Genomic DNA, 26,193 nt, shown 5'->3' with positions numbered 1-26,193 from the left:
CATACAGGTGAAATATCAAGAACCTATATCATTTTGTGTCGTTGTGTATTTAATACACAATTGGATTTTTATTAGTCACTTACAGTGTGCACAAGATGATTATACAGTTTGTATTTTTATGACATAGCAGGCTAGACTTTATGTGTATACATAGTTTCTGATTAGATAAAATATTAAACGATTATCAATCGTGTGATCTCGTTGATGTTTGCCAATCTCGAGACGTCATTTCTTAAACATCTTGTACAATCTTCCTTCGTAACATCGTAATTCTCTTTTTAATTAGAAGGAAGAGTTTAATTGGAGATTAATTCTATGCGAGCTTATCTTCTCTCGTGAAATGCAGTGTTTTTTTTTTCTTCGAATAAACGCTTTCATTATCTCGCATAAAAAGTGGTAAAACAAGTGTTTCCGGAAAAAATGTTTAATTGTTTTCGTGTTCTCTTTTTTTTTTTTTGAATGAATATTCTTCTCTCATTTCACGCAAGAAAGTGTCAGAATAACATTTGTCGAGCAAATATGCGAGACAGACTTAACATCTCCACAGACCTTCACGATCCAAAATCGACAAAAACTTAGAGAGTGTAAGAAAAAGCTCGTGACACGGGAAGTCATCCGTCATATCTGTAATCCCCATGAGTTTTATATCCTTCCTTAATCATTTTCACACAGATAACAGATTTTAGCGTGCTGACTTTATAAATAATCCAGTAGACGTGGTGTGCGTTACGAGCAGCGTTTTAATGATATTGAAACTAACCGAAGCGCAGCCGACGAGATATTAGAATTATCAAACGTTATGAATATTTAAGGTTGCAGTCTGCCACAAAGTTTTGCGTTACGCTCAACGTAATGCATAGAATACACCGGCTCGTGAAGTAGCTAAATCGATGCTAACGACGTTGAAATTGGTTACGCTTACGGGATCGTGAATAATTAAAATAATTTATCGATTTACACGAACGATCCGAGAGAAATTTTCCTATTAGTCGTAATAGAAATTTAACGATTCGCAGATAAGAGGATATCGATCGAAATGAAACATAAAATTATTTATACAAACCCATTCTGAAATTTTACTAACACTGTTGCACGATACGACTATCGTTACGTTGGCAAAGATTGATAAATTTCGAAACAAGATTAAAAATACATAACAAGCTTCGATATTCAGTGGGACAATCTATAACACTAATCGTAAGTTTCAGGCCATTATTCGTGCTATATATTAACTTTTTACTAAATACGTGTTTACGATACAATAATGACAATCGTATGTCATTGATGGCAATGAGACGGTTCAAAAAGTTTCGTGCAACAGGTGTAATATATTCGTAAAAGTTTTCCATGATAAATGGAAGAACACTTTCCTTTCTATATCTACTAAAAATTACTTCTTAGTGGTTGTCGCAATAACAGAAGTGCAATTAACACCTCCGATATTATCCTACGTGATAGCATAGATCGATAACATGAGTTTAATCGTACTTATGAAAAGCAGAAGCATTTCTAGTTACTAGTTAGAGATAACGTTCCAGCCACCGACAATCTTTCAAGAGTAGCAGGTTTCACATTTTTTCCCTATGTTCTTTCAATCAATACGATGTGCAATTGCTTACGTTTATCGTTGAATAAATACTGACGCTATGGGACGACTATATATTTTTTAACCGTAATTATCATATAATGTCGGTTCAAAATAAGTGTAATCAATGTTTCTAGTATTTTCGAAGCTGTTCTTTCCTTCTTTTTTGTAGGATATCGCTTATCGGTAAAAATAAGTGGTCTTTTTAAAGCAATAAACAGAGTCTTCTTTCGATAGGTCAATCGACAACAACAACAACAACGAGTTAATGATAATGGCACGCGAATAACAACGTTCGATTGTGTAATAGCGAGCGCATCAAAATAGCCTGTATTGGTCCAGATAATCGAGGTAAATTATCGGTTGATTTAAGACGCCCGTTATCACGGACGCATGGGTCACGTGCCGTTGCATAAATCTCGTTCAAACGTTGACACGCGATTCCGATATTGCTCGTGATAAGGCTGCATTCTTAAGCATTTCCCGTCCTTCGATTACACATACTTAGAATACCGACATAATACCATGAACTATACATGGCATTTGCAAATAATTATTATTCTTTCATTCCACCCCTTTTTACAGATTGCTTCTCAGTTGAGAGGTCTGCGTCAAATATAGAATGATTGGGCAGAGCCGGCGTGACCTTCTGCGGGACCGGGATCAAAAATTATGCGGCGCCTGAATACACATTCAAATCCTACACTTAAATTTTACAACGAGGAATTATTTATTTACAAATGCTGTTACACATTATATATTTTTTATAAGATGAATATTAAATAATAATACAATCCAATAACAATATTAAATAATTCTTCTCGCTTTTTTCGACGCCAAACCTTTCATAACATCATCAAAATCGATTGAATTTGCTACTTCATTTTCTATTGACAGAATAGCCTCTAAAAGAATCTCTTGCCTTATCGACGATCGCAGATAATTTTCGTAGACCCTCGGGGCCTTTCAAAACGCGCTGAATCTGCCTTGCGCTCGCTCTGTGATTCGGTTATTGATACACAGGCAACTATAGCTATATTTAGAGTTGTCGATACTTTCGAGATATAAACAATAAGAATAACAGCGGTAGATAACAAAAGATAGAATTAGATAGAAAAAGATAGAAAGATAGAATGGACTGTCGACAAGTATAGAGAAAGAAATTTCATATGAGCGTTTGCCGAACCACGATATATCATTATCAATGCTAACGACGGCAGATCGTCGACATTTGGCTACAATTAGCACGTAGTCGAGCGACAAGTACGAGCCAATGATTAAACGAAGATGATGTTCGGTGATGGATAGGTCAAGGAGGCTCGTTTCGTGTCAAGATCATGTGATATTACACCACGATACTTTTATCGGCAGATTTTGTAACAAACACGATTAAAAAAGAAGTTCATGTACGACGTAAGTGAACAGAGCACCCAAACTATGGAGTTTACGTTCGAAAGAAAGTAACATCATTATTGGATATTAATACATCGATCTTGGATTGTCATAATCCAACGCGACGCACTTTTCTTCCTACTTATAGAATTTTATTAGCACGGCCTCAACCACAGGTTCAATATTGAAACGATGTTAGTGCCGTATTCAAAACGCCTAACGCGATTCGCGCGACTCTTACGCTAGCGAGTCTCACCTGCCGAAACTGTATAAGCATCACATATTATAATCAATTCAAAATATTACGGAATCAGTTGGACTGATCATGTATTTCCATCTATTTGTATATTTTTCATTAAATAGTCATGGCAACTTCTAATTAAGGAATTAACGTCACCGAACGAAGTTCACGATATCGAGCCACGAGTTCTTTATTTCTCGTTGCAATATAACGTTAAGTAGGCGAGCAGTTAATTATTCTCGAAAAGTGTGAGCACGATCGTGTGTTCGTTTGCTTTGGAGCGAGAAAAAACACAGCTGTTCCGTGCACACATTCCTCTATCGCACGTTAGATTTCAGCGTGGTTCACAGCTGCGGAGCAGCACGTGATGATGATATAATGGGCGCGCGACGTAACCACGATTATGCTTGGAACGCGCGATATTGTCGCCCGCCATTAATTTGCAAAGTGGCTCTTATAACCCCATGGACCGTGACCGCCGGTTTCTTCCAATTTCCCGTGCATTTGCAGAACGTATTCTCCGAAAAATGTTTCGCGAGTTTTCAACGTACAATGACTATAAAAAGTGTTGACACATACACTTGTTCTTCATCAAAGTGTCGTCTTACTTTCTGTCTTTTACATTTTCTATTTTATTTCTGTAATATCGAATTTTTCTAATCATGCGAAAGTACTATCAAATGTTACCAGATTAATATACCTTCGATCTAATTAATCGATACGTAAGTAGCATTGTGCATTACACGAAAGAAGAAACTGAAAGTAGCATTCGCTACGTAAAAATTGAACAAGCGAATCGAGTCGTTCGGTGTGGAAAACTCTTGAAGAAATTTTATTGCGTGTATGTGATCGATCTTAAATCGCAGCGTGAACTTGTGAGAACGGCGCGATGGAAAACTGTTCGATAACAGTTGTAAGAGAGATACTGATACACGTGAACCAGTTTACGTGGGTGGAAAGTGATATAACCGGTTACGAATTCTGGTTTGATAACTCCGTCCACTTGCTACGTTACCGTATAAACGTGCTGTAAACTGTTTTCAATAGTCGAACAATCCTCAAGATACCAATTTTCCAACGATACTACAATCTCACTAAAACGATATTAAAATGACAAGGAAATGAAACCCCCGATAAAAGTAACCACTTTAATTTGAAAAAAAAAAACATTCATTATGGAGTTTCAAGTTTCCAAAATAATAATTCATCAAGGTGTGAGCGTTGGTCGCGTCTTCCAGCCATCTGAATGCACAATTCGACTCACAGTTTCTTCCAAGCTCGTTGAGAATCTCATTGATCGCGATCACAAAGGCCGCCGCGCTTCAAGCAGAAAAACATCTCCTCGAGGTCGTCGAGATCTGCTCGAAGGTTCGTTCAACCTTGTCGAAGACACAAGGCGAGCGTAAACGCCGCATCCCGATCACTGACTATGGTTTCTCGGTGAATTTCACCACGGACCTTGCACTCTGACCTTCTTTATTTTTAGTCCCTTTTCACCGAGACCACCTCGTAAATCGCGACACGAAACAGCAACATTGTCGTGCAAAGAATCGAAGAAGTCGAAGAACGTTGGAGGAGGGTCGAAGAAATCTCTGCGGCGGAGGTTGAGTCAGATATCGAGTTGAATTATGTTGACAAATCTGTGACGCTCAAACTACTTAGAATTAGTAAATAATACAGCGTGCTTCTGTTTATATACGGAAAATGCTTCTAACATTCATTCGATTACTTTTTATTAACTGATATTGACACTTTTAGAGTTTAGCCTTGTTATTGCCGTAGTATAGCGTACACAGCGGAAACTAGAAAGTTGAAAGTCGGTGAACGTTGCCATTGAGATTATTCTTGCAGTCGCGAGGATTAACCTTCCTTTGATTACGTGTTAAACTATGCGTGTAACTTCTTAACGAATAAGCGTGCACAACAATGCCACGCCTTTTACGTAAACCGGATGAGAAAAATGACGCATCGCATCTTCCTGTCTGCTCCATTGTGTGCCATATTTAACGGCGCGTCGACTTCGTGCGACGACTGTAAACAGACCCCAACTAATCAAGCAGCTGTTTTAAACGCGTAATTCTCATTCCTCCATCGTGTTAATTACCATGTCGGTGATCATATTTAGAAGATTTAAGAACTATTTAAAACCAAGGTTCGCTTACTTCTCTGTGTATAATCATGATTCATGGTTGAATATAGTTGCTGAGTATAGATGAGATCATAAATACATACATATTATTCTGTAAAAATTTATTCTATAAAATTATATATCTTGTCTCAATGAAACCTATTACGTATCGATGAGCACAGAGGAGAAAACTGAAAAATCGATATACTACACGTGTCTATAACGCGATCATCAAACTTTCACAACGATTCGTTTCGTTCAATCTCTTTTCACCTTCCTATTTAATTTGGGCTAAACTTGTCGAAAGGAGTCGCAGGTGATAGAAAAAAAATTCCACGTCGCTAAAACCTCCATTTTAACGAGACCCTTTGAAAATTACACGATAATCTTGTCGCGTGATTTGCGTCGGTCCACGATAATTACCTACATTGTCCATACTATTTTCCCGAAACGATCGGTTTGGAATGTGCAGGTTGCGGAACGAGGCAATAAATTGCGAAAAGTTGGCGGTACTGCAAGGTAGTTTCTCATAAGTGTGTTTCTGAAGTTTGCAAGCGCCGATCGCGCCGGGTTAACGAGAATCATTAATGGCTGCCCTGCAGCGGACTATGACACGGTGTAAATGAAAAAGGGGCAAGCAGTTGCGTCGACGCGGGAACGCCGACCTCGATCCTTCTGTGTCGAACGAAATTCCTGTTTGACCCGAATTTCACGTTAACTGTGACGAGGAACGAGGAAAGAAGAGAAAGAAGAATAAAAAAATAAGAAAAAGAAAAAACAGTACTCGTATGGATTTCAACGAACGCTTCAGGCTCGTCACGAACGATAAAAAATGATCGTATCGAAAATTTCTTTCTCACCTGGCGTACAACGCAACACGTGTCTGCGATTAAAAGCGCGCGGTAGAAAACTTCTCCTTCGTTTCCGCGAGCTGCACCGTTTCCAACACCTATCTTTGATCTCGTTTCTTAACTTAAACGCGATACTCGAACGTATTACGTACTTGAGTCTAGTCTAGTACCTGATTACGTTACGTACCGGCGATCCTTCTTTTCTTCATCCTCTGGTTGTACGTATAATACTTATCGCGATAGAACTCCGTTTGTATAATCTTTGTGGCAGACAAATGAAACGGTGAATTGAGAAACGATACACGTTCAATGCGATGTTATTTTACGCATTTAAAACGTAGAAAAAAGATTATTCGTATAATTACATATAAATGAACGTTTATCTGAATCAACGTGAACGCGTTTAAATTGAAACAGTACTATAAAACCAATGGCAATAATCGATGGCGCGCGAAAGCTAGAGCTTTTGAAAAATATCTGCAAATGTTATTCTTGGACTTTCAACTGATCGATTTAAGTAGTTGTATCATAAAACAGCACTCCGCTTGATCCTTCCAAATTCCTATGATTTTTTATTCGCACAAGTAACAGGAGTTGACATTTAGGTAAGTGGGTTCAATAACAGCAAGACTTCGTTTTATAAGACATTACCTAAAATTGCATCCACTAAATGAATCGACTAAATTCTACTGTGCTTCGAAACGGGCTCGAACCCAAACAAGATATCCGAATCCTTCGCGAACACAACTCTATCAAGCTGCTGTTTCTTAATTTCCTCTATTTCGATCAAAGTAAACGGGATCCGTGTACTTATGTAACTACGGCATACTAAGAAGTTGATAAAAAGTGGAAACTATAAGACGAAAGAATACTAATTACATCGACACCGATGATAAATCATGAGATCGATATAATCGCGGAAGGTAATCGGCATCGTTCATTAATTGCCGCGAAGGACAATAACGCCGCGGTCTTAAACAATGGTCGCGATAGTGTGACTTCCGGCCGTGATCGAATATCCCGCGACAAGGTAGTAAATATTCGAACCGATTGCCATTTCTTGGGCGAATCGCCGGTACACGGTCGGAAAGCCAAACGACTTAATCGGCGATCTGCACGCCGGCCAGGAATTTATGCAAATCACGGTATCCGCCAGACTTTGCGATTGCACTCGCGCCGGTTCAAAGATAGCGCTGACAAATTGGCCCCAGATTAAGGGCATTTCGGAGCGGCATGCACGGTAACCGGGTAAGGCGAAACGAAACTGGGTCTGCGACCCCTAACACGCGCTTTCGTCTAACTATACGTTTCGCTTCTCGTCCCCTCTCGACTGTACTTCCAGCTATTCCAAGTATGCAAACACGTCGATATCGTTCCGATTCATTCGATATTGATATATAAACACGCGTTAAGTGGCCAAACAGTTTCCGCTTCGTTTATTCCGTATCGATCTAATCATCGTTATAACTCTTCCTTGATGAGAAACCATTAGGACGAAGCGACTGGAAACGAAGGATTATGGCTTTACAATGACTTACGAACGTGTTTAAATACCATCTTCAATTTGTGGTACATATCAATCGAATCGTTATTGTATCCGTGATTTGAAACGTTAATGGTCTTTTTGTTTGTTAGAACGAAAGGAAAATATTTATTAAAATATATCGAAGTTTATCGATATAATAGATAACTGTTTAAATACTCGTGTGATCTCTGCGAATAGTATCGTACATATTATATGAATCCTATGTATATTTTGATTTGTTCCAAGCTCTATCGGTATAATAATGGTAATTGAGTCTCATTATAGCTAATGAGAAAATTAGTAAATGTTTTGTTCCATACACGTGATATATCCATAGAATATCTGTATAAATATTCGAATATATTTACGAGCCACGGTATGCAATTATGGAAAAAGCGACTCTTCTTGGAAGTAGGGTTTGTTTTCCTCGACTATGTTGCTTGGCAAATGTTTCCAAGTGAAACGTGTTAATGGACATTAACGTATCGCGACTCGCGCAAAATGCAAAATTAGAACGTAAATCTCGCCAGTGGCTTCTCCGTGGCGGGAAATTTTTCACGGTAAATATTTGTCAGGCCAGGCATGTTTTTTCGACGATCTATTTACGATGTTTATTCACCCAATTTAGATCACGTCGCGCTGTGTTACACCACTTCCTCGCCTCGTTGCGTCCGACATTCATATTTAATTATTCATTCCACATAACACAGCGATATACGTACTCGACCGTGTATATGTTTCATATTCTGGCGTACGATCGGCTCGATAAAGGTTGACGCGTGCCATGCGATCTTTCGCGATACAATTACATCGGTAATAACAATTGTCTTCGAGTGCTTCGTGCTCATGACCCTCTCAAATTAAATATGGTACAATAGTGCCACGTTAAGTGGCCGAGAGTTTGCTTCGTTAACTAGCCATCGCTATCCCCACCAATTCTTAGAATTGACTTCGCCAACCGAGACTCTAAACCCTCTATCAACTAATTTATCAACTAATGATATTAATGAAATGATCACGTCGAATTCGAACCCATCAAGCACCATCGTTGCCTTAATGCAACATTTCATTCGTAACGTTCTTTAATCGAACGCGAAAAGCAATCGTAAAAATTTGCTCCAGTTTTTTCTTTATTTTATTTTCGTCAATTATTAAGTCCGATTAATTTCCTCGCTACTTCCCCTTCTATGTACATCCACGATTTTATGGAGTTTGGCGAAATTAAAGTATTGCGTGATACCGTGACGAGATCAATTTTTTTTTTTCAGATTATAAAACTTTTTTAGGGCCAGCAATTTGTATAGCGGATTTAACGTATCTGTTATTCTAATACATTTCGTATCGTACATCTTGATAGAGCAACTGAAATAACTTACTTTACTTACGTTCTTTAGCGATGTTGCAATGTTTATGCAATTTTGTCCTCAATAAAAACCCGATTTCCTTCGATTCTGTCTCTTTCATCCTTCGTTCTACGATATTTTGGATTCAACGAAGCAGACAGTACGTACACCAGAAGCATTCATACGAACTCCATTTATACTTAATTTTAGTTAACCTCTGATTAAACTGAATCTACTTATCTAAACGCGAACACTTATTACTAGAACGGAGAGTGACGGAATTACCGTACTCCTATTACATCCACGCCAATTATACGAACTATTTATCCTCTGAGAAGTTCATATAAGCGTAGATCGATTCAAAATCTCCTACAGTCGTATCTCCCTCGATAACTGACCGGATAAAATCCCGACCCGTGGCCAAGTATGCACATACCGCTGTATTTGACTACACAAATGCAAGAATCTCGCGTACAACTTGTGCGTGTTCGTGCCTCGTTACCAGCGAACAACGTGCTCTCTATTCTCGCATTATGTTTACGTGTCTACGACTAGCATACTATACGACACGTTTTAACACGGCTTATGGTTATATATCTGTGGCCGGTAGCGAAGTATTGGTGTGCACGATGCTTTCGAGTACACTCTAGGCTGGTCAGAACGATACAGAAAGTTGCCTACGCCCGCCGACGGAGAACAGGTGCATCGGCCTGAAGTACAACGAGGAAAATTATTGATTTTCGTTTACCTACTGAGCCGGTTGGTGTCCCGTGCTAGCATGGCGAATGCAACGCCGTCCCTTGGCACGACTGGGACGCCCTGCATTCGAAGACAATGGCCTTAGGTCAGTGAGCCTGGTGCCATCGTGACACCGTGAAAATCGAACGTGCCCCAAAATGGAAATTGACTTGTTATCACCGACCGAACGGTAACTTTCTCCTCTCTTATTTCAACTTCCCGTTTCCAGTCCGCGTAAACAGCATCATCGACGATGTTAAAAAAAACAATCCATGTTTTTTTTAAGGCGAGGAAGATGTCAGCTGCATCGATGTAGCATATATTTACAATGTAGAATTGCTAACCTGTCTGCCTCGTAGTTGTAACCGGAGGAAGTATTATATAGGTTATAAATTACGGAGAAAGCCACGATATAAGACAAATTGATTAAAAAATGAGTCAAAATCGAAATCATGATTGTTCGTTGTTATGCGAATCTTCGCATGCCACGATATGTTTTTGCTGGGATCTTTGAAAAACATAAATTGCGTTTACCGTACGTGTTACGAAAGATACGATCGATCTATATAGTATCGGATAGATCGAGTACACTTTGAACGAAATCACAGTCGAAAATGAATAGCGTCTGAAGATATCTGCGTACTAATTTTTATTTAATGCCTTTATTATTTTCTATGGAATTAAAACACTGATATGATTCTATCTAATCGCTGTGATTCACGAATATACACAATTTTTCGTAGACGCGTATAATATTTTTAATTGGCGTGATTGATACGGGTTGTATTTATATTGTAACGCAATCTTTTTTTTTTTATTAGATAAGCAACAAAGCGAAAAAAGATTAATTAGCAAGGTAATTTAACAAAATGACAAAATCACCACAATGGAATAATACTGTGTTGTGAAATACTGCGGAGATCGTAGTCCTTAGCAGTAATAGAACAATCGCGAGATTAAACAAGAAAAACGATAAAATTATTCATCGTTCTTCGTAGAAACACAAGCGTGACTGATTTTTGTAATAGTTCAAGAAACGTTAAAAATATTAAACACAAAGAGAAACATTCTTGTAAAGCATGTATGACGGTGTCTCCTCTACGTGCATTTTTCTTCCCTCCAAGTCTTTGAGAAACTATTTTTACCAAAGTAATAGGCGCGTTTTTCTTCTTCGAACATAAAAAAGTCAGAGATTATGTTACACCGTTCCTTCGCGAGGAATGCAAGGTTGATACAGAAAACAAAATATTTTTAGTCATCAGTCAGAAAAGCGATTATAGATTATAGAATAATAATAGTTAACGATACGTAGCAATTGTAATCGATAGAAGCGTTTAATTTTTAATATGCTACGTTTATTGGAAAAATATAAAATATAAAAGAATACGGGGTAGATCTCGAGGATTGAATCGATCAAGCGAATCGATAAACACGCATCAACTCTCACTCTCTGTTGCAAGATTTATGGAATTCCTAACGGATGTTACAAACCGTAGAAAAAGAAAGGAACGCCGTAATCGAGCTTTCAACTAAACAAATTAAAGCACATGAGATAAATGAAATGCAATTGAATAAATGAAACATAATTTTTAAGGTTAATGAGGATTTTATTTATCACTCGATTACAGCTATTCATATTCTTACGGCCAAACCTACATAAACATTTTTATTTCGCCCTAAATATTTTAACGAGTAATTTGTATACTCGATGCATTTTCATCAATTATGTATACTTCTTTTGCAGCTTTCGATCTCCCATAAATGCATTAATACCGTCAGCCCACTCATTATTTTCCTTATTTTGACACTGTACCGAAGAAATAAGCTAAAAGCTGAATATTTTACCGGTCGATGTGAATAATGCACGAGCATTCTAATGTAAATTTAAACGTGGAAAGCAATGTACCGTCACAACAGCTTATTCCTGTCATGGTTGCTGCAACGTTCATAGATAACCAAGAAAAAAACTCACCATTTTGAACAGAGTAGTCCCATTCGCTTTTGTCGGCCATCTCGGTGACGATCGTGTTATCGAAAATTCAGGTCCGCGAAATTAAGATCCGAGTAGAGTTTGTTGCCGGTCGTCTTGCCTTCTTGTGATTCTTGATAGATTCAAACACGTCACTATATCGCGTTTTTATTTCGATTTACCGTATCCACGAATCGTACAATCCGGCGAGATGCCGATCAGAATCACCACCGATTGATTTGAACTCGGAACAAATTCGAGAAACGATTGTCAAATCCACCGATCGTCGACTAACTTCAAATTTCTTTCCGACTTTCGTTCTGCATATACTTCTTATACGTGCACGTACGAATTATTCGGCTACACGAGCATTGGATTGTACGAAATCGTATTTTGTAGAAGACTTAAGAAAACTTTTTGTTTCTAGGAAAAATCGAAACGAAAAAATCACTCGTGTCACCTCGGATTATCCACGAATGCGACGCCGGCCGGTTCACCACTGGATTTTATACGCGAGTCGATCACGTGACCCTTACTATGGAAAAGCAAGCGTCTGCGCATGCGCTAGTAAATGTTTACACGTGCATCGCCGATCCCCCACCGCACGCTACCTTAAGCACGTGCTTCGACAACACTGACAATATTCGCAGTTTTATAATTTTTAGACCAACAATTTGATTTATAATGTTATAAATTTATAGGATTGGATCTAAGAGATTAACTCGATAAAGTTATGGATACGGTTATGATTTGAAATTTCGTTTAAACGTTGACAAAGAGGCGGACGATCGAATTGGCCGCGTTTGTTCGCCAATACGAGTTCGCACTGCGAGGAGGCAGTAACTAGCGACTTAATGCCCTAATGATTCATTTTATAATCTATCTCAAACGGGAACATTAATCTCGATGAAATGATAAGCTAATATAACGCGCGACAATTGTTCTATCAGCTACGATGAGAAGAAATCAAATACGTTCTTTTCGTCGAGGCTCAGCGTTTCCTCGCTTTATTACGCTTTTTATTACATTTTCTTTATCTTCGTTGTTTTCCTATATTTATTATCCTCTTTTCAAACTCTCGTAGAATGTCACTGTTCTCTTACAATAATGGCATTCCATCATCGTGATAGATCAACGAATAAAGAGATTAGATTAATCCTCGAACTTGCTCTCTTGAACTCTGTCATTCAGTTCCTTGTTTATCGCGTAATCTTTCCTTTAACTGCAAATATTCCTTTCTTGTCTCATAAGCATACGAATGACTTCTTTGTCAGGTCATCAATTTCTTTTCTCGTGAGTCATGACACCGATGCATAAGCGCCAAATATTATTTGTATCTATTGTTTCGACAGTTATTATTTCTAAGTCAGACGACACGAAATCGTTTATTGTCTCAAGTGAATCATAATCTTGCAACGAAATTGCATTCGTCATGACCGATGACTCACCCGGGCCCTTACGAGGTCGAGGACCTGGATATTCGAGCTGTCCTTCTCTACTTTATTTATTTGGCTAGTTTCTCTCTTTCCTACTCAAATTGTAGTCCTTGCTCTATCATTTCTCATAACCATAAGAAACATAGATCTGATATAAAAATTATTCAACTCGTCTACTTTATGACGTGGCATGAATTTGAGATAAAGTTTGCAGACACTTATGAAATATTATAACAACAATATATGTGTTAACAAATATTTGTACAAAGAAACGTGATTAATCTGTAAGATGCTCGTCACACTATTAAGAGATAACTATGAGTCTACGTCTGAAGAAATAAAAGTTTGTAAAAGGACGTAACACAGATAAACCTGCATCGTTACGAAAACTTCCTTTTGTGTCCGATCGTGTGCAATCTCCTTTCGCGTACAAATGAGCTAGAACATATCAAGGAATTGGGTTCAAGAAATTGCCACTTTAATTTCATCGAGCTCTCATAACACTGTCACGTCAATGTTATGTCACGGAACGTGGCCGACGCTCGTCGTGGTCGTTTCGTCTTCGTTATACCAATAAAACGAGCCGGTCGCACTACGATGGTCTCAATAAAAATTAATGAATTCCAGAAAATTCCATCGCAAAACGTCAATGGACGTCCGTTGCTCCGCGTCTGCGGCGGTGACTTGGCGCGAACACGCTTTTTCCCGCCATCTTTTGCGGTTTTCCGCGCGTGATTTTCTACTGGACCGTTCCTTTGTTTCGCCTGTGGTTTATGGCCATTTAATGACTTAGAACACAAATCTGCCTGTACCGTTTTTCACCTTCAAATCTCTCAAATAAAGTTAGACTTCAGAATCGTCCTTCTTACATTATACGAAGGTATAAAAATTGTGAGAAATTTAAAAATACGATAATGCACAGAACAATGGAAAAACATAGAAAATATCCGATGTATCCTTATTATAAATAATATTTAATGGGTAGAAAATTCTTTACCTAAGTTTTATCTGTTTCATTTAAAAAAATATGGATTTGCACAGATGTCAACCTACAATACTAATTAGTATGCTGGTCGTGATTAAGATTGCCTCCGAAGATACATAGGAAGCAAAGAAAGGCGATTCGATCACATAGATTAGCTCGCGCGTACAGAACCGATCGTTGCATAAATCAGAGACATATGGGCAGATATTCTTCTTAATTAATCGTGTATAACGATCGGCAAACGAGCTGTAGCGCAATTTATTTCGGTACGCCTGAGTGCAAAGTCTGTCTGGTCGTCAAATCAAGAATGCTGACTGAAATTAAAGGATTGATTTTAACCGAACAGGGAACAAGATTTACAAAATAGCTGTTAATAGCGTTGGCATGGTCGACCTAGTATTTTTCTTGAAGGAAAAAGAGAAATTACCGTGAGCCATGATAACTTCTTATTGTGGTGGACGAAGGTTATTTATTCAAATTATAAAAGACCATCTCATAAATTCATTAGAATTCATCATAAATTTTCCAAACATGGTCAAACAGGCCACAAAGAGAATTCCGATTTTCTACCAGAACATACACGATCGTTCATTCTTTAAGAGAATTTCTAAGCAGCCGTTTGGTTCATGAAACTCCTTTGCATTTTAATTTTGTCGTGTAGAAGGAAGCGATATTTTATTCAAATTCTTTGCAACTGTTACGTAATTGTCATTTTGCTTGTCCTTCGCGGCAATTAAATTGCTGTGTCGAGTTTTACCTTAAGGAACGTTTCTATCGTATAGAAACTTCAACGATCTTTCGACGATTCAAGGAACGCCTTGAATTCGATCGTTACGAAAATAATTTATGTTAATCGTGATCAACGTCGATTTGACTCGATCCCTCGGAAGTATCGTTGCAGGTATTACTTAATCATCGACTCGTGCAAAGGCATCGAGCAGACGCGTTAAAAATGCTAATCGGTAGTCGCCATCTGCAACACCGCTTCTTTTGTTTTCATAATACATTTGGTGTTATTTCTGTTAGTGAACGTTTACTATTATCGGATGTTAAAATTGTTTCAAGAATAAAGTGATAATTGAGTAATTTATTTACAGAATTTGGAAAGACGGTAGATGGATCGTTGAAGCATCTCGACGAATGCAGAGAATTTCCAATGGCCGTTCGAATAATATTCGAATCCGTAGAATTTCGATCAATTGCTATGCTTATCATCAGACTTAGCTTAATACACACATCGATACTTACGTAATCGTCGGACCTTATCAATAATTGCTAGAATTTTCAACCAAAAACGCATTATGGCAATTATCGTCTGAATCATTTCGTGTCAAAATTTCCCTTTATGTGCTCTTATCTATGTTACATCGCGAAGTACAGCGTTTCTCAATTAATGAAACAGCAACGAATAATGTCCTAAATACCAAAAATATTACTTAATGTAACGTGTTGCGTCAAATGATTCACTTTTTACTACCATTATCTCATATTATTAGGAATTCCCAAATAATATCAGTTCCGTATTTTACCTGTGCAATGTTTTCAATCAAATCGATGCAACAAAATTTCAGCGATTCCCTCTTCGATTGCACAATTCTACGATGACGTAAAAATGACGTACTTTTCGCCATTTTTTCAATGAATCGCTCGTTCAAGTCTACGATTATTGATATGATAACGATATATCTTCATAGATGTGTAGAAGGCAGAGACGATGTTCGACCATGAGAAGGTAACACGACATCCGTCATCGTCGTGGCGACTTAAATTGCTAAAAAAAAATTTATAAATACGGGCGCGCAGCCAATGTCAAAAGCGAGGTCGACAGTCGATACGCCGTGCCGTAGCAGTTCTTTGTCAGCTTCGATCTAATTAATCCTCGTTAAGTCATCGTCAATTGTTTACGTAAATAAAGTATTCAACTGGCAGGCGCAAACTTTTGCTCACGAATCGCACGCGTGTGCACCTTGTTTCAGCTGCGATTATTGCACATGCACGTTACGATCGTACAAAGGTATTAACACCTGTCTCCTTTATGTCATTTGCTTGTAAGTATAATTTAGCCGAAGACAGACGTAACGCGAACCACGAGAATCGAAGCGAAAAGAACAGGTGACAACACGTAGGTGAAATCGAGGACGGTCTCACGAAAAGTTCCGTCTATGAGAACATACGAATACACTTTGTTTTACGTTCAATACGAAGTTAAAAAATATTTGCACGCGTGTCTTCCGCGCAAGTTAAATGGAATGCAAACAGAAACGTACGATGAACGAGCTAAAAGAATAATAAAATAGGAAGTCAGCAAGAGTTGAGGATAAAGTGGCGTGCAATGTTTCTGGCCAAACAAATTTCTTACTTCGTATTTCAAAACCGATATGCAGACTGCGCACCTTTGTGCAATTTCACGTTTCCGCGTACATAATTAAGGAAATGGAACCTAAATAGGGACTCGCGTCACTGAAGCCGTAACAAAAAGTTACATCGTTAGAGTTCTTTAAAATATCGTTTTTAGGATATGAAGCGAACGATCTACCTGGCTGGAAATTTTTGCGCATCACTGGAGGTCCTTGAACGATTCGAATATGAAAGGGAAACACAATCACAGTCTAGATAAATGGAGGATAAATAGATCGAGATAAATAACGAAGAGATCGACAAAGGTTAAAATAGGAAATAACAGCGTGATTTACTTTGCGGAAGTGGAAGTTCAAGGCAGATCCTTGAGCGACTCACCTTGCTGCTGGCAAGGTGTACCCACTCCATTACGATATCTTTAATAATCTATTTGACTTCTTTAATGTACACGTAATAGGAACGAACGAGAAGCCTGGTATCCTAAAATGGCTTTATTAACTCTTAACTTTACACGTGTTTAATATGCAGTACTTGTCAGAGATATCTGTATACGCGTGTATCTGTGTGTCTGTGTGTCTGTATCATTCCACGCTTCTTTCATTAATCGTCGACCACACCACCCGATAGGATGATCGTTAACGAGATACGATGCCTTTTCGATCGTGCAGATCGAAGGAAGGACGATAATTTATTACCTGGCCCGATTCCTTCCATCCGGGGTTCCGTCGAGGCGCGCCATAGCGGACAAAAATAATTTGCGAATTCCCAGTCGACGAGTATTACTTTTATGTATATATCATTATGTGTACAAGAAATTCCTTATACGCGACGTGATAATCGTTTCTCCTCCTTCGTCTTTCCCCTCGAAGCGGAACTTTCTCGGTTGTCCCTGTGGACTCCACCGAATTCTACGATTTTTCCTTCGTATTTCTTCCGTAATTCTTTCGTCGTTTCATTCTTGTTTCCCTAGCTTTTGTTCTCTTCTATACAAAATACTTTCGTACCACACACACACTCTCTCTCTCTTCTTCTCTTCGTTTCGCTGGCCAAAAAAAAAAAAAAAAAAAAAAGAAAGTAAGCTCCATCCAAAAGCTTGTTCTTAAACACGACGATCGGCTGCATGTTCGCCAATTCCGACCTCTTCTTTACAATTCTTCCACTTCTGACACCGTATCTTATAAATATCGTACACGTTTATTATACATAATCGTCGTTTCCGTCACAATAACACAATTGCAGCGCATGAGAGTTACGCGTATAGCGATGATATGATTAGAAGCATGATATGAGTTCTGCTCTTGTCTATCGCAGGTCACAGACCGGAGATTCGAAAGTAGTCTTTGAGTAGCGTGTGCATATACTGCGATCGGCCACGCACGATCGATATGGCCTCATCCACGATCCGAGCTTCTTTTATTCTTATTATATATATATTTTTTTTCTCTCGTAAAAAAAGCTTTCTGTGTCTCTTTTCTCCTTTTTTTTTTTTTTATTTTTTTTCTTAAGGCAGCTCGAGCGTGGACGCGACGAGACGATCCGTGACGCATCAATTTCCTTGAACAGTGGATACGCTAAAACGTGATACAAAAATAGAAAATACTCCCGAGGTTTTCTAATTCGTGCGATTATCGCGACGAATCGTACATGTTGTTCGTTTCATTGGAACGCAATCGTTTTGCATTGTGGAATAGAACGGTCTGGCCGATTTTTATTCTGCGATAAACAAGGCGCGATGAAGAAGGATTGAAAAGAGATAGCCGCGTGTTAATATACTTAAATCTTCTACATTATAAAGACGTGAATTAATATATATTATATCGTAATTTAGCTTGCATACCAAACATCCGTTTTTTTTTTTTTTATCATTCTACATACACAAATATCATCATCATTATTATTATCATCATCATCATTCACACTAAGTTTTAATAGGAGTGACCCCAAATTTGTAGATTCGTCAACTACCGGTTTCTGTTGCGAAGAAGTGGATGAACAGAGCCTCCAAATTCGAGGTACGCAAAAGATATCGCTTTTTTTTTTCTTACTTTTGTTTTGTTATTTCTCTTTCTGTTTCCTCCTTCCCTTGTCCTTCGTTCTTTTCTTTCGATTTCTCGCATTATTTCCTTCCTCTTTGAAAAAATATCAGGAAACTATCGAGGTATTGAAGAAACGGCAGCGCGTACATACCCGTATCCCAAAAAAATTGTGGTTCATTCTCGTTCCTTTTTCCTTTCATTTATTCGTTCACGAAAATCAGTCGAAAATTTGTTTGTAACAGAGCAAGCTGGTTAGATTGTACAAAATCATTCATATAAAAGACGTGTGCGCGCGCCCTGTTCATAAGGTGTACGGGTGTTTACGCACGTTTGTATATGTTAAAAAGTAGGTCTTATTACTTTATTCTCCTCCGTGTCCTTTTGTTCCTTCTTATTTTTAATTCCATTTTTTCTTCTCTGCTTTAAATAGTTAGTACTTTTTTTTGGCTTGGTAACTATGTAAATTCTAAATTAAGTTAAGCCATCGACGGGTTTAGAATCGTTAAAACTAGAGCTTCCTTTTTCTTTCAAACGATAAAAAAAAAAAAAAAAAAAAAATAGAAACAAAAGACCTTAGATAATAATCACAGAGCTGTTAAAAAAAAGAGCGAATTCTTTGTCTGATTGTGCGTGAAACGAATGGGAAGCTTCCTTCTGTACAGTGTAAAGAAAAAAAAGAAATAAAGTAATAAAAAGTGCAAGACAATGTAAACCCTAGACAGTAGGTCTTGGCAGTGTTTTCCGAACGACATCAATCTAACAATAAGTAATGCAGCAGACTGTCTATCGAACGACAAATAGGTAATATACATAGTTTTTATATATATATATATATATTTATATATATTATCATTAGTTTTTTTTTCTTTTATTCTGCGTGGCCTACAGCGCCAATGGAAGCATTTTGCTGTCACTCTGCAATGGCATATCGCGCAAACAGATACACACGGTTAAGTTATGTTCCATTTTTTTTTTCTTTAAAAAAATCCTCACTTCTCACTAAGTTAATCGTTTAAGTCTGGCATAACCGATCGTCGGATGGGTCAGTTCAATAAAATCGCAGAATATACGAAATCTTCTTCGTTCCTGTTTCGATATTCCTTCCTCTTGCAAAAACTTATGGACAGTATAAAAAAAGAGGCTTGAATAACTGGCGATAAAACTGTCTCGTCCGACGAAGAATTATCATGTATCTCTTTTTTTTCTCATCTGGCAGCGTTACGCGTAGGTACGTTGTAAGATTCGTTAAGTCGATAGTCTTTGATACTTGGAGACCGTTTGCTTCTTTTCTTTTTCATTTTTTAACAGTAAATTGCGTTAAGTCGTAGAACCATTTATAGTAAGTGTTTTCTTCGTTCACAGCAGGATACCCTTATTGCTTAAAAAATGGCACTGATATTACTGAAATATTTAACGAGTATCGTTGCTGCATATACAAACACCGACTCTCTTTGCTACCCCATATTATCGAGTAAAATACATCTCGCCCTAAACGACTGGCTGGTTCTACAAGATTCGTAAACCTAAAACCTAAAATATCCGTTTACCCGGTCGGAGTAGTAGAATCATTCTCCCTCTTTCTTTCTCTCTTTCTACAGTTTGAATTCGTTACGAAAGGCAACGCGTGATTTGTAATCCCATACACTCCCTAGAAAAATGTATCCCGTGAAATTACAAGACGATCGATGACAAAAAGTGCATCTGTTTTGTTAAAAAATGAAAGTAAAAAGAGGAGAAGAAAAAGGAAAGAAACTCGAGGACGACTTTCCCATCCCTCGTTCCCTCGTCTTTCTCTTCCCTTAAATACGTTATATACCGCGGATAAATAGCGATGAATGAGTATACATGTACATAGATAATATTACAAAGTAAGTAAAAGTGGGCGTGACTTTTGGCGTGAGTTCTCCTGAACAGATCTTTCGTCTTCTCTCGTTTCGTGATACCGATATACATATACATATATATATATTGTTCGAATGCCGGGACGAACGAAAGCTTTGTGTTTTCCTTTTCTTTTTTTTTTTTTTTTCGTTTTTTACTTAAGATTGCTGTATATGTTCAGGTTACCGCAGTTGTCCATTTTACCGGCAAGCTGAGGTTTCTTCTGATAGTTGGTTTGGTTTTGCGCGTGTATTGGGGAGTCTCCGAGCATCGCTAACATATATTTGCGCGTGGGCGAGTGAACCGTATTTTGTTAGGGTGGTACGTATGGGGGTGGTTTCCTGTACGTCGGGGTGGGTTTAGGGCGATTCTGACGATTGGTATCGCGGTTCGTTGCGAATGGTGGAGGTGGTTGGTACGGTTCCTCGGAATTCTCCTTTGGCAACATCGGCACGTCCGCGCCATCTTCAGCCTTCTGATATTCGGGAGGTGGTAATGGTGGTTTTTCTTCCTTCAGAATGACGGGAGACTTGTTACCTGCAATAAACCATAAAAATATCTAGCTTAGTTAACGCAAGAATAGTAGCAAATCTATGTATTTAAATAAATGAAAAATTTATACCTGGATCTGGCTTTTCATCCAACTCGTCCTGGAAAATGACGGGTATACCCTTGCTGCGGAAACTCTGTCTCTCGTCGTCCTGTTCGCTGACGCTCATCTTACCACTACGCCTTCGTCTGTACAACACGCAGGCAATGATACCCGCTAGGATGAGCATTATAGCGATTATTATAGCCGGCAGGACGAACGTGATAAGATAATCATCGTGGAATGCCCCGACTGAAGTGGAATCGTCCACTGGTGGAACGTGACTGTCAGGCGAATGAACGTCTGTTAATTCGCCAAGGCAGATGCCCATGGGGACCACAGTGATTTGTTTCACAGGGAATTTCGGGCCCATGACGTCCAGAACCTCGTCCGTGACCGATCGACGATCGTTGTCGCTCTTTACGAGTACCGAACGCAATCTACTGACTTCTTCGTGGGCACAATACGAGGTAGGCAAGGTTCTGTTGTGCCACGTGATTACCGTGCTACCATTCGATATACTATGTAAAGAGATCGCACTAGTATCTTTATCTTCATACAGATCACGGAGCTTTTCGATGAAATTACGCTTTTGAAGAGCGGAGTGTGCAAACGACTTGTACGGGATATCTAAGGTCATGGAGAACTCCACCGTATGGTGCATGAAGGGTGCAGAATGAACAACAACCACTAGGCCGTCGGTGGCGCTTGCGCCTATAAGGAATTGACAAAAGTTTTATAAAAATATTCAGTGCCTAAATCGTGGAAGTGGTAAATTTTGCTTACCTTCTTTGTCAGTAACTACTAATTGATATTCCTTACGTCCAACGTCACTACGCATTGGCACTCCATAAAATTCTTGATTCTTGCTGTCAAATTGCAGCCATTCCTGTTGGGGAATAGGCTTGCGTTCGATGGTCAGTAGAGACATTTGCATATTTCTTGCGGAACCATCTTCTGCATCGTAGAAGGTATCCTAGAATAATAATTTGTATTAGATTTATATTTAAATGAAACAGTGCGTTTCTTCTGTTATGACATAACGTACCTCTGGTACTTTAAATACAAGCAACTGGCCAACAGTGGCATTAACAAGGTCCACCTGGTTCCTTGGTACCGGTGGGAAGTTTGATTTAGGCTCTTGCGTAGACACTTTTGGTGCTTCTGGACGGGACATGTCCTCACACTGTCCAATACCCTGGTAGACCACTCGTTTGACTCTTATTTCAGGGAGGAGAACATCCCGTAATGAAGGACTGGGCTCGCCGTTTTTATCAATCAGGACCTAAATCACAGATATTTAATAAGATTCTGTTTAATACGCATCTGAAAAAATAATGAGACATTAAAACCATAATTACATGCATCAGATCGTCGATATATTCTTTAGGGCACTCGCTGCTTCTAGGTAAACTATCATTGGTCCAAGTGAAGATTGCTTGGTCGCGATCGATATCAACAGCTCTAACGGTGATATGTCTGGTATCGCTATCTCCATACAATTCGGCTATCCCTCGAATTACCTATAAACCAACAACAATTGACCGCACTAGTATAGGCTCTATTATAACAGATGAATACCTTTAGCTCCCAGTCAACGTCTGTAGGAAACTCGGTGCGCTTATCGATCCTTAAATAAATACTGAATTCATGGTTCACACTCCGACTGAGCTTGTGTTGCTGCACGTGAATGTCGAGTCGATCTGTCACATTTAATCCCTCGCTATCGCCAGCTACCAATTCGTAGGTCCAGGTAGAAATATCGTTCTCCAGTGGCCTGCGCAATAACGATTAATTAAAAAGTAAATTCTTTGTGTACAGGATATTTCACTGTTGAACACAGTTCACATATAATAAACCACTTTGTAATCATTTCTTGACAACTAATGCTTACAATCCATAAACCTCCTGCGTCCTTTGATTGAATTGTAGCCAGTGGCTGGGTTTCAACGGTGCACCCTGCAGATACAAACTGAGCTTCAGGTTTCTGGTATCTCCGTCCTCCAGATCGCTGAACGTATTAGCGGGTATAACATAGTTCAACGGTTTTCCAGCCGTAACCGGTATCTTTTTCAGTCTCCTATCTTGTTTGGGCGGGAAGTTGCGAACTCCGTACTCTATGGTTTCCGTGGTAACCCTAGGTGGTTCCGTGGCAGCGCTGGTCGGTGCTGGAGTGGTAGTGGTCGTGGTAGTGGTTGTACTAGCAGTGGTTGGAGCCATGGTAGTAGTAGTGGTGGTAGTGGTGGTGGTTGTAGTTGTAGTGATTGGTGTGGTTCTCATCTGTGTTGTTGTTGTTGTGGGTGTCGTAGTGATATTTGTGACCAGTGCGGTGGTTGTGGTTGTGTTGGTGGTGTTTGTAGGTATTGGTAACAGAGTAATGGGCTGTTTCGTCGAAGACATTGACGATTGTTCCGTCGGCTAAAGGCAGAAAAAGGATGCTTTAATATTGAGGAACAAGTAGTCAAATCGTCGAATCTCGATGTATGAAGACATCGTGAATAATAAAAAAAAAGGGGGGGACAAATTAATTATTGTAATTAATGAATGCTGCGAGAAGATCGTGCGAATTATCTTTTCGACCACAATTCCGAGATGCAAATGAAAACAAGAAACCTTGGTTTTGGCCAGTTTCTCATGGACAATGCTCCCTTCCCGTAGAGTTTGCACGCTTGCTTTACTCGTATGAATTATTACTCGGCGCAGCTTACTCTAAAGTGACACGCCTGTATACGACGCTGTATTAAATTACACTTCTAAGCTGCGCTTAACTTTCCCGCCAGCATCTATGCAGCTTTGTGACAAACGACAATGAGCGAAGGATATCCACGCTACGATCCTCGTCGCGCATCGTTTATAAGGCAGAAGATGGCTTTAGGTGGGCTATGTGATACACAACGACCTATCGTTTGGCGTACTAAAGCGACAGACTAACGTGAACGGACTCTACGCGTAGCATGAACTATCGTACAAACGAAAGCTTGAAGCATTGAAGCATTACCTCTTCCGTGGTAACATTAACGGTACCATTGGTGACGTCCGGTTCCGTCCTTTCGACAACAACGGTGGTAGGTGTGGTTCCCATTGTTGTGGTACTAGAGTGAGGAACGATTACCGAAGGAGGAATGGTGGTGAGTTCTGGTATAGTGACAGATGAGACGTTTAGAGATTCGATCTCCGTGTATCTGGTGTTCTTCGTTGTCTCTTCGGTGCTCTCCGATTTCTCCGGTGTCTCGGTCGATGGGACAATGATGGTCGGCATGATGCTTGCTGTTGTTGTATCTGCTATTGTTGTACTCGTTGTTGTGCTAGTTGTTGTATTGGCCGTTGACGAGGTCAATGGTTGTTGGGTGGTTGTTGTTGTTATCGAAGTAGTTGAAATGGTCGTCGTGGTGGTGGTTGTTGGAGTTGTTGATGGTGGTGATGTAAGTTCAGTGGTTGTTGTCTGCGAAATCGTTAGTAGATGCGATGTACGGCACGAAAAACTTGGTTAGTTACATTACGAAGGGAGCGAAGAAGATGTATACAAAAAAAAAGAACTATAAAGAAAGAAAAAATAATATATATATGTGCTCTTCTCTCTCTCTCTCTCACACACACACACACACACACACACACACACACACACACACACATACACACATACACACTCAGGCTTTCGTATCCATTTCAACAGAGTTACTTCGCATTACAGCGCTTCCTATACATCGATCGATACCGCCTAAACGGCATAGAAAATGGCATAAGTCGGCATTGAACACGCAGTACCCACAGCTAGACTAAAATATTTTAAGCGCAACGATTCCCTTAAGCGATTGGCGTGGCGAATGAAGGACAGAGACATAAGAATTTTTAACGAAAGCCAGTTATATAGCGATGTTCTTTTGCTATCTTCTTTTTTAACGTTTCTTCTAATTTAAGAGAAGAATCGGTGACAAATTTCAAGTTTATCACACGATTCGATTGGCTTCAATCTGATACTTACGGTCGACGTGGTGTCCGTAGTGGTTCTATTCAATGCACTCTCCACTACATTTGGTTGATTCACGACTGGAATCTCCTCCTCATCGATATCCTCTTCGGTCTAAGACAAGCATAAATTCCGTTAATTTTCCATAAAACTAAAATATCTCTAATTATCCTATAGTTGTATAAATACAACTTACATTCCAATCGATAGGTTCTTCTCCATGGTGATGCCTGTGTGGATGCTCGGGCAGATTTGCTCTAGGAGAATTCGTGTCCGGCATGAAAGTTGGCGATACTTGCGAGTCATCGCCATCCTCACCGTCCTCGCCATCCTCACCGTCTTCGTCATCCTCGCTATCGTATTCGATGTCATAATCATCGTAACTTTCGTAGTCCGCGTTACCGTAATGCCCAGAACCGCTTTCCCTTCTGCTTCTCAACAACAAGCTCGACTCCGTCTTCACGCGCCATAGCAGGACCGGAAGTTGCATCACTTCCGCCAAGGTACCATCCTTCGCTTGTTCCCGCAGATGTTTCACCAAATCTGTCTGGTGTCTCCATAAATGACCGTCGCAACCGACCTTTGAATAAAATTCGAACGTGGAATGTTAGCTTTAATCGTTGTCAATATCCTTTGATATTCCTTCTTTAAAGAATTGTGAAATGGTACAGCACAGAAAAAAAAGAAATAATAGTCTTTGAATAAGATTGGAATGCGGACCGTTGCAAACTGACAAAAGTAAGAAGACTACGAGGAAAGTAAAAATTTCAATCAAAAAATCTCACCTGCCACTGGACCGCCGTGAGGTGTTTCTCTTTCCGGTGTTTCACGTTTCCTGCTCCGCTGAGGATCACGGTAGAATCATCGTTGAAACTTTCCTTGGCGTTTTGCGGATGCATCGAAAACGCGCTCTGAAATTCGAATCGAGGATGAACGAAACGTCACAAATGAATAAAAGAGCCGAATTTTTTGCCGATAGTAGACAACGCAAATAACGAGGGAGATGTCCGCGCATCCCGATTTCGATTACGTCGAGCACTCTAATCGCACGGAAAATAGATTTTTGTTCGTCGCGACCCGGCTAGGGCAAAAATTCCACCGGACGCAATTAAATCATCCTCAATGGCTGAAGATTGAATTCACGTAATCGATTTGATTATTCCGATGAA

General features: G+C 39.3%; 2 protein-coding genes across 7 annotated transcripts in view; both read right to left on the bottom strand.

The window, feature by feature from the left end:
- LOC122567699 (carbonic anhydrase 1) overlaps positions 1-12,258 on the bottom strand; it is a 29,076-nt gene extending 16,818 nt beyond the window's left edge. The window contains exon 1 of the mRNA XM_043726574.1: positions 11,776-12,258. Coding sequence (XP_043582509.1) covers positions 11,776-11,815 — 40 coding nt within the window. The 5' untranslated portion in view covers positions 11,816-12,258. The remainder of the gene's footprint in view (positions 1-11,775) is intronic.
- Positions 12,259-17,027: 4,769 nt separating this feature from the next.
- Positions 17,028-26,193, bottom strand: part of LOC122567691 (dystroglycan-like) — a 99,649-nt gene continuing 90,483 nt past the window's right edge. For 5 of the 6 annotated variants that reach the window (XM_043726552.1, XM_043726550.1, XM_043726551.1 and 2 more), the window contains 11 exons: positions 25,810-25,935; positions 25,221-25,604; positions 25,040-25,138; positions 24,056-24,499; positions 22,952-23,475; positions 22,639-22,834; positions 22,419-22,580; positions 22,106-22,342; positions 21,844-22,033; positions 21,091-21,771; positions 17,028-21,005 (listed from right to left, as the gene is read on the bottom strand). In XM_043726552.1, coding sequence (XP_043582487.1) covers positions 20,782-21,005; positions 21,091-21,771; positions 21,844-22,033; positions 22,106-22,342; positions 22,419-22,580; positions 22,639-22,834; positions 22,952-23,475; positions 24,056-24,499; positions 25,040-25,138; positions 25,221-25,604; positions 25,810-25,935 — 3,267 coding nt within the window. In that variant the 3' untranslated portion in view covers positions 17,028-20,781. The remainder of the gene's footprint in view (positions 21,006-21,090; positions 21,772-21,843; positions 22,034-22,105; positions 22,343-22,418; positions 22,581-22,638; positions 22,835-22,951; positions 23,476-24,055; positions 24,500-25,039; positions 25,139-25,220; positions 25,605-25,809; positions 25,936-26,193) is intronic. The other variant, XM_043726555.1, reaches the window with a different exon arrangement.

Source organism: Bombus pyrosoma, linkage group LG5 (genome assembly GCF_014825855.1).
Source record: "Bombus pyrosoma isolate SC7728 linkage group LG5, ASM1482585v1, whole genome shotgun sequence".
Lineage (NCBI taxonomy): Eukaryota > Metazoa > Arthropoda > Insecta > Hymenoptera > Apidae > Bombus > Bombus pyrosoma.
This window is presented reverse-complemented; position numbering and strand designations above follow the sequence as displayed.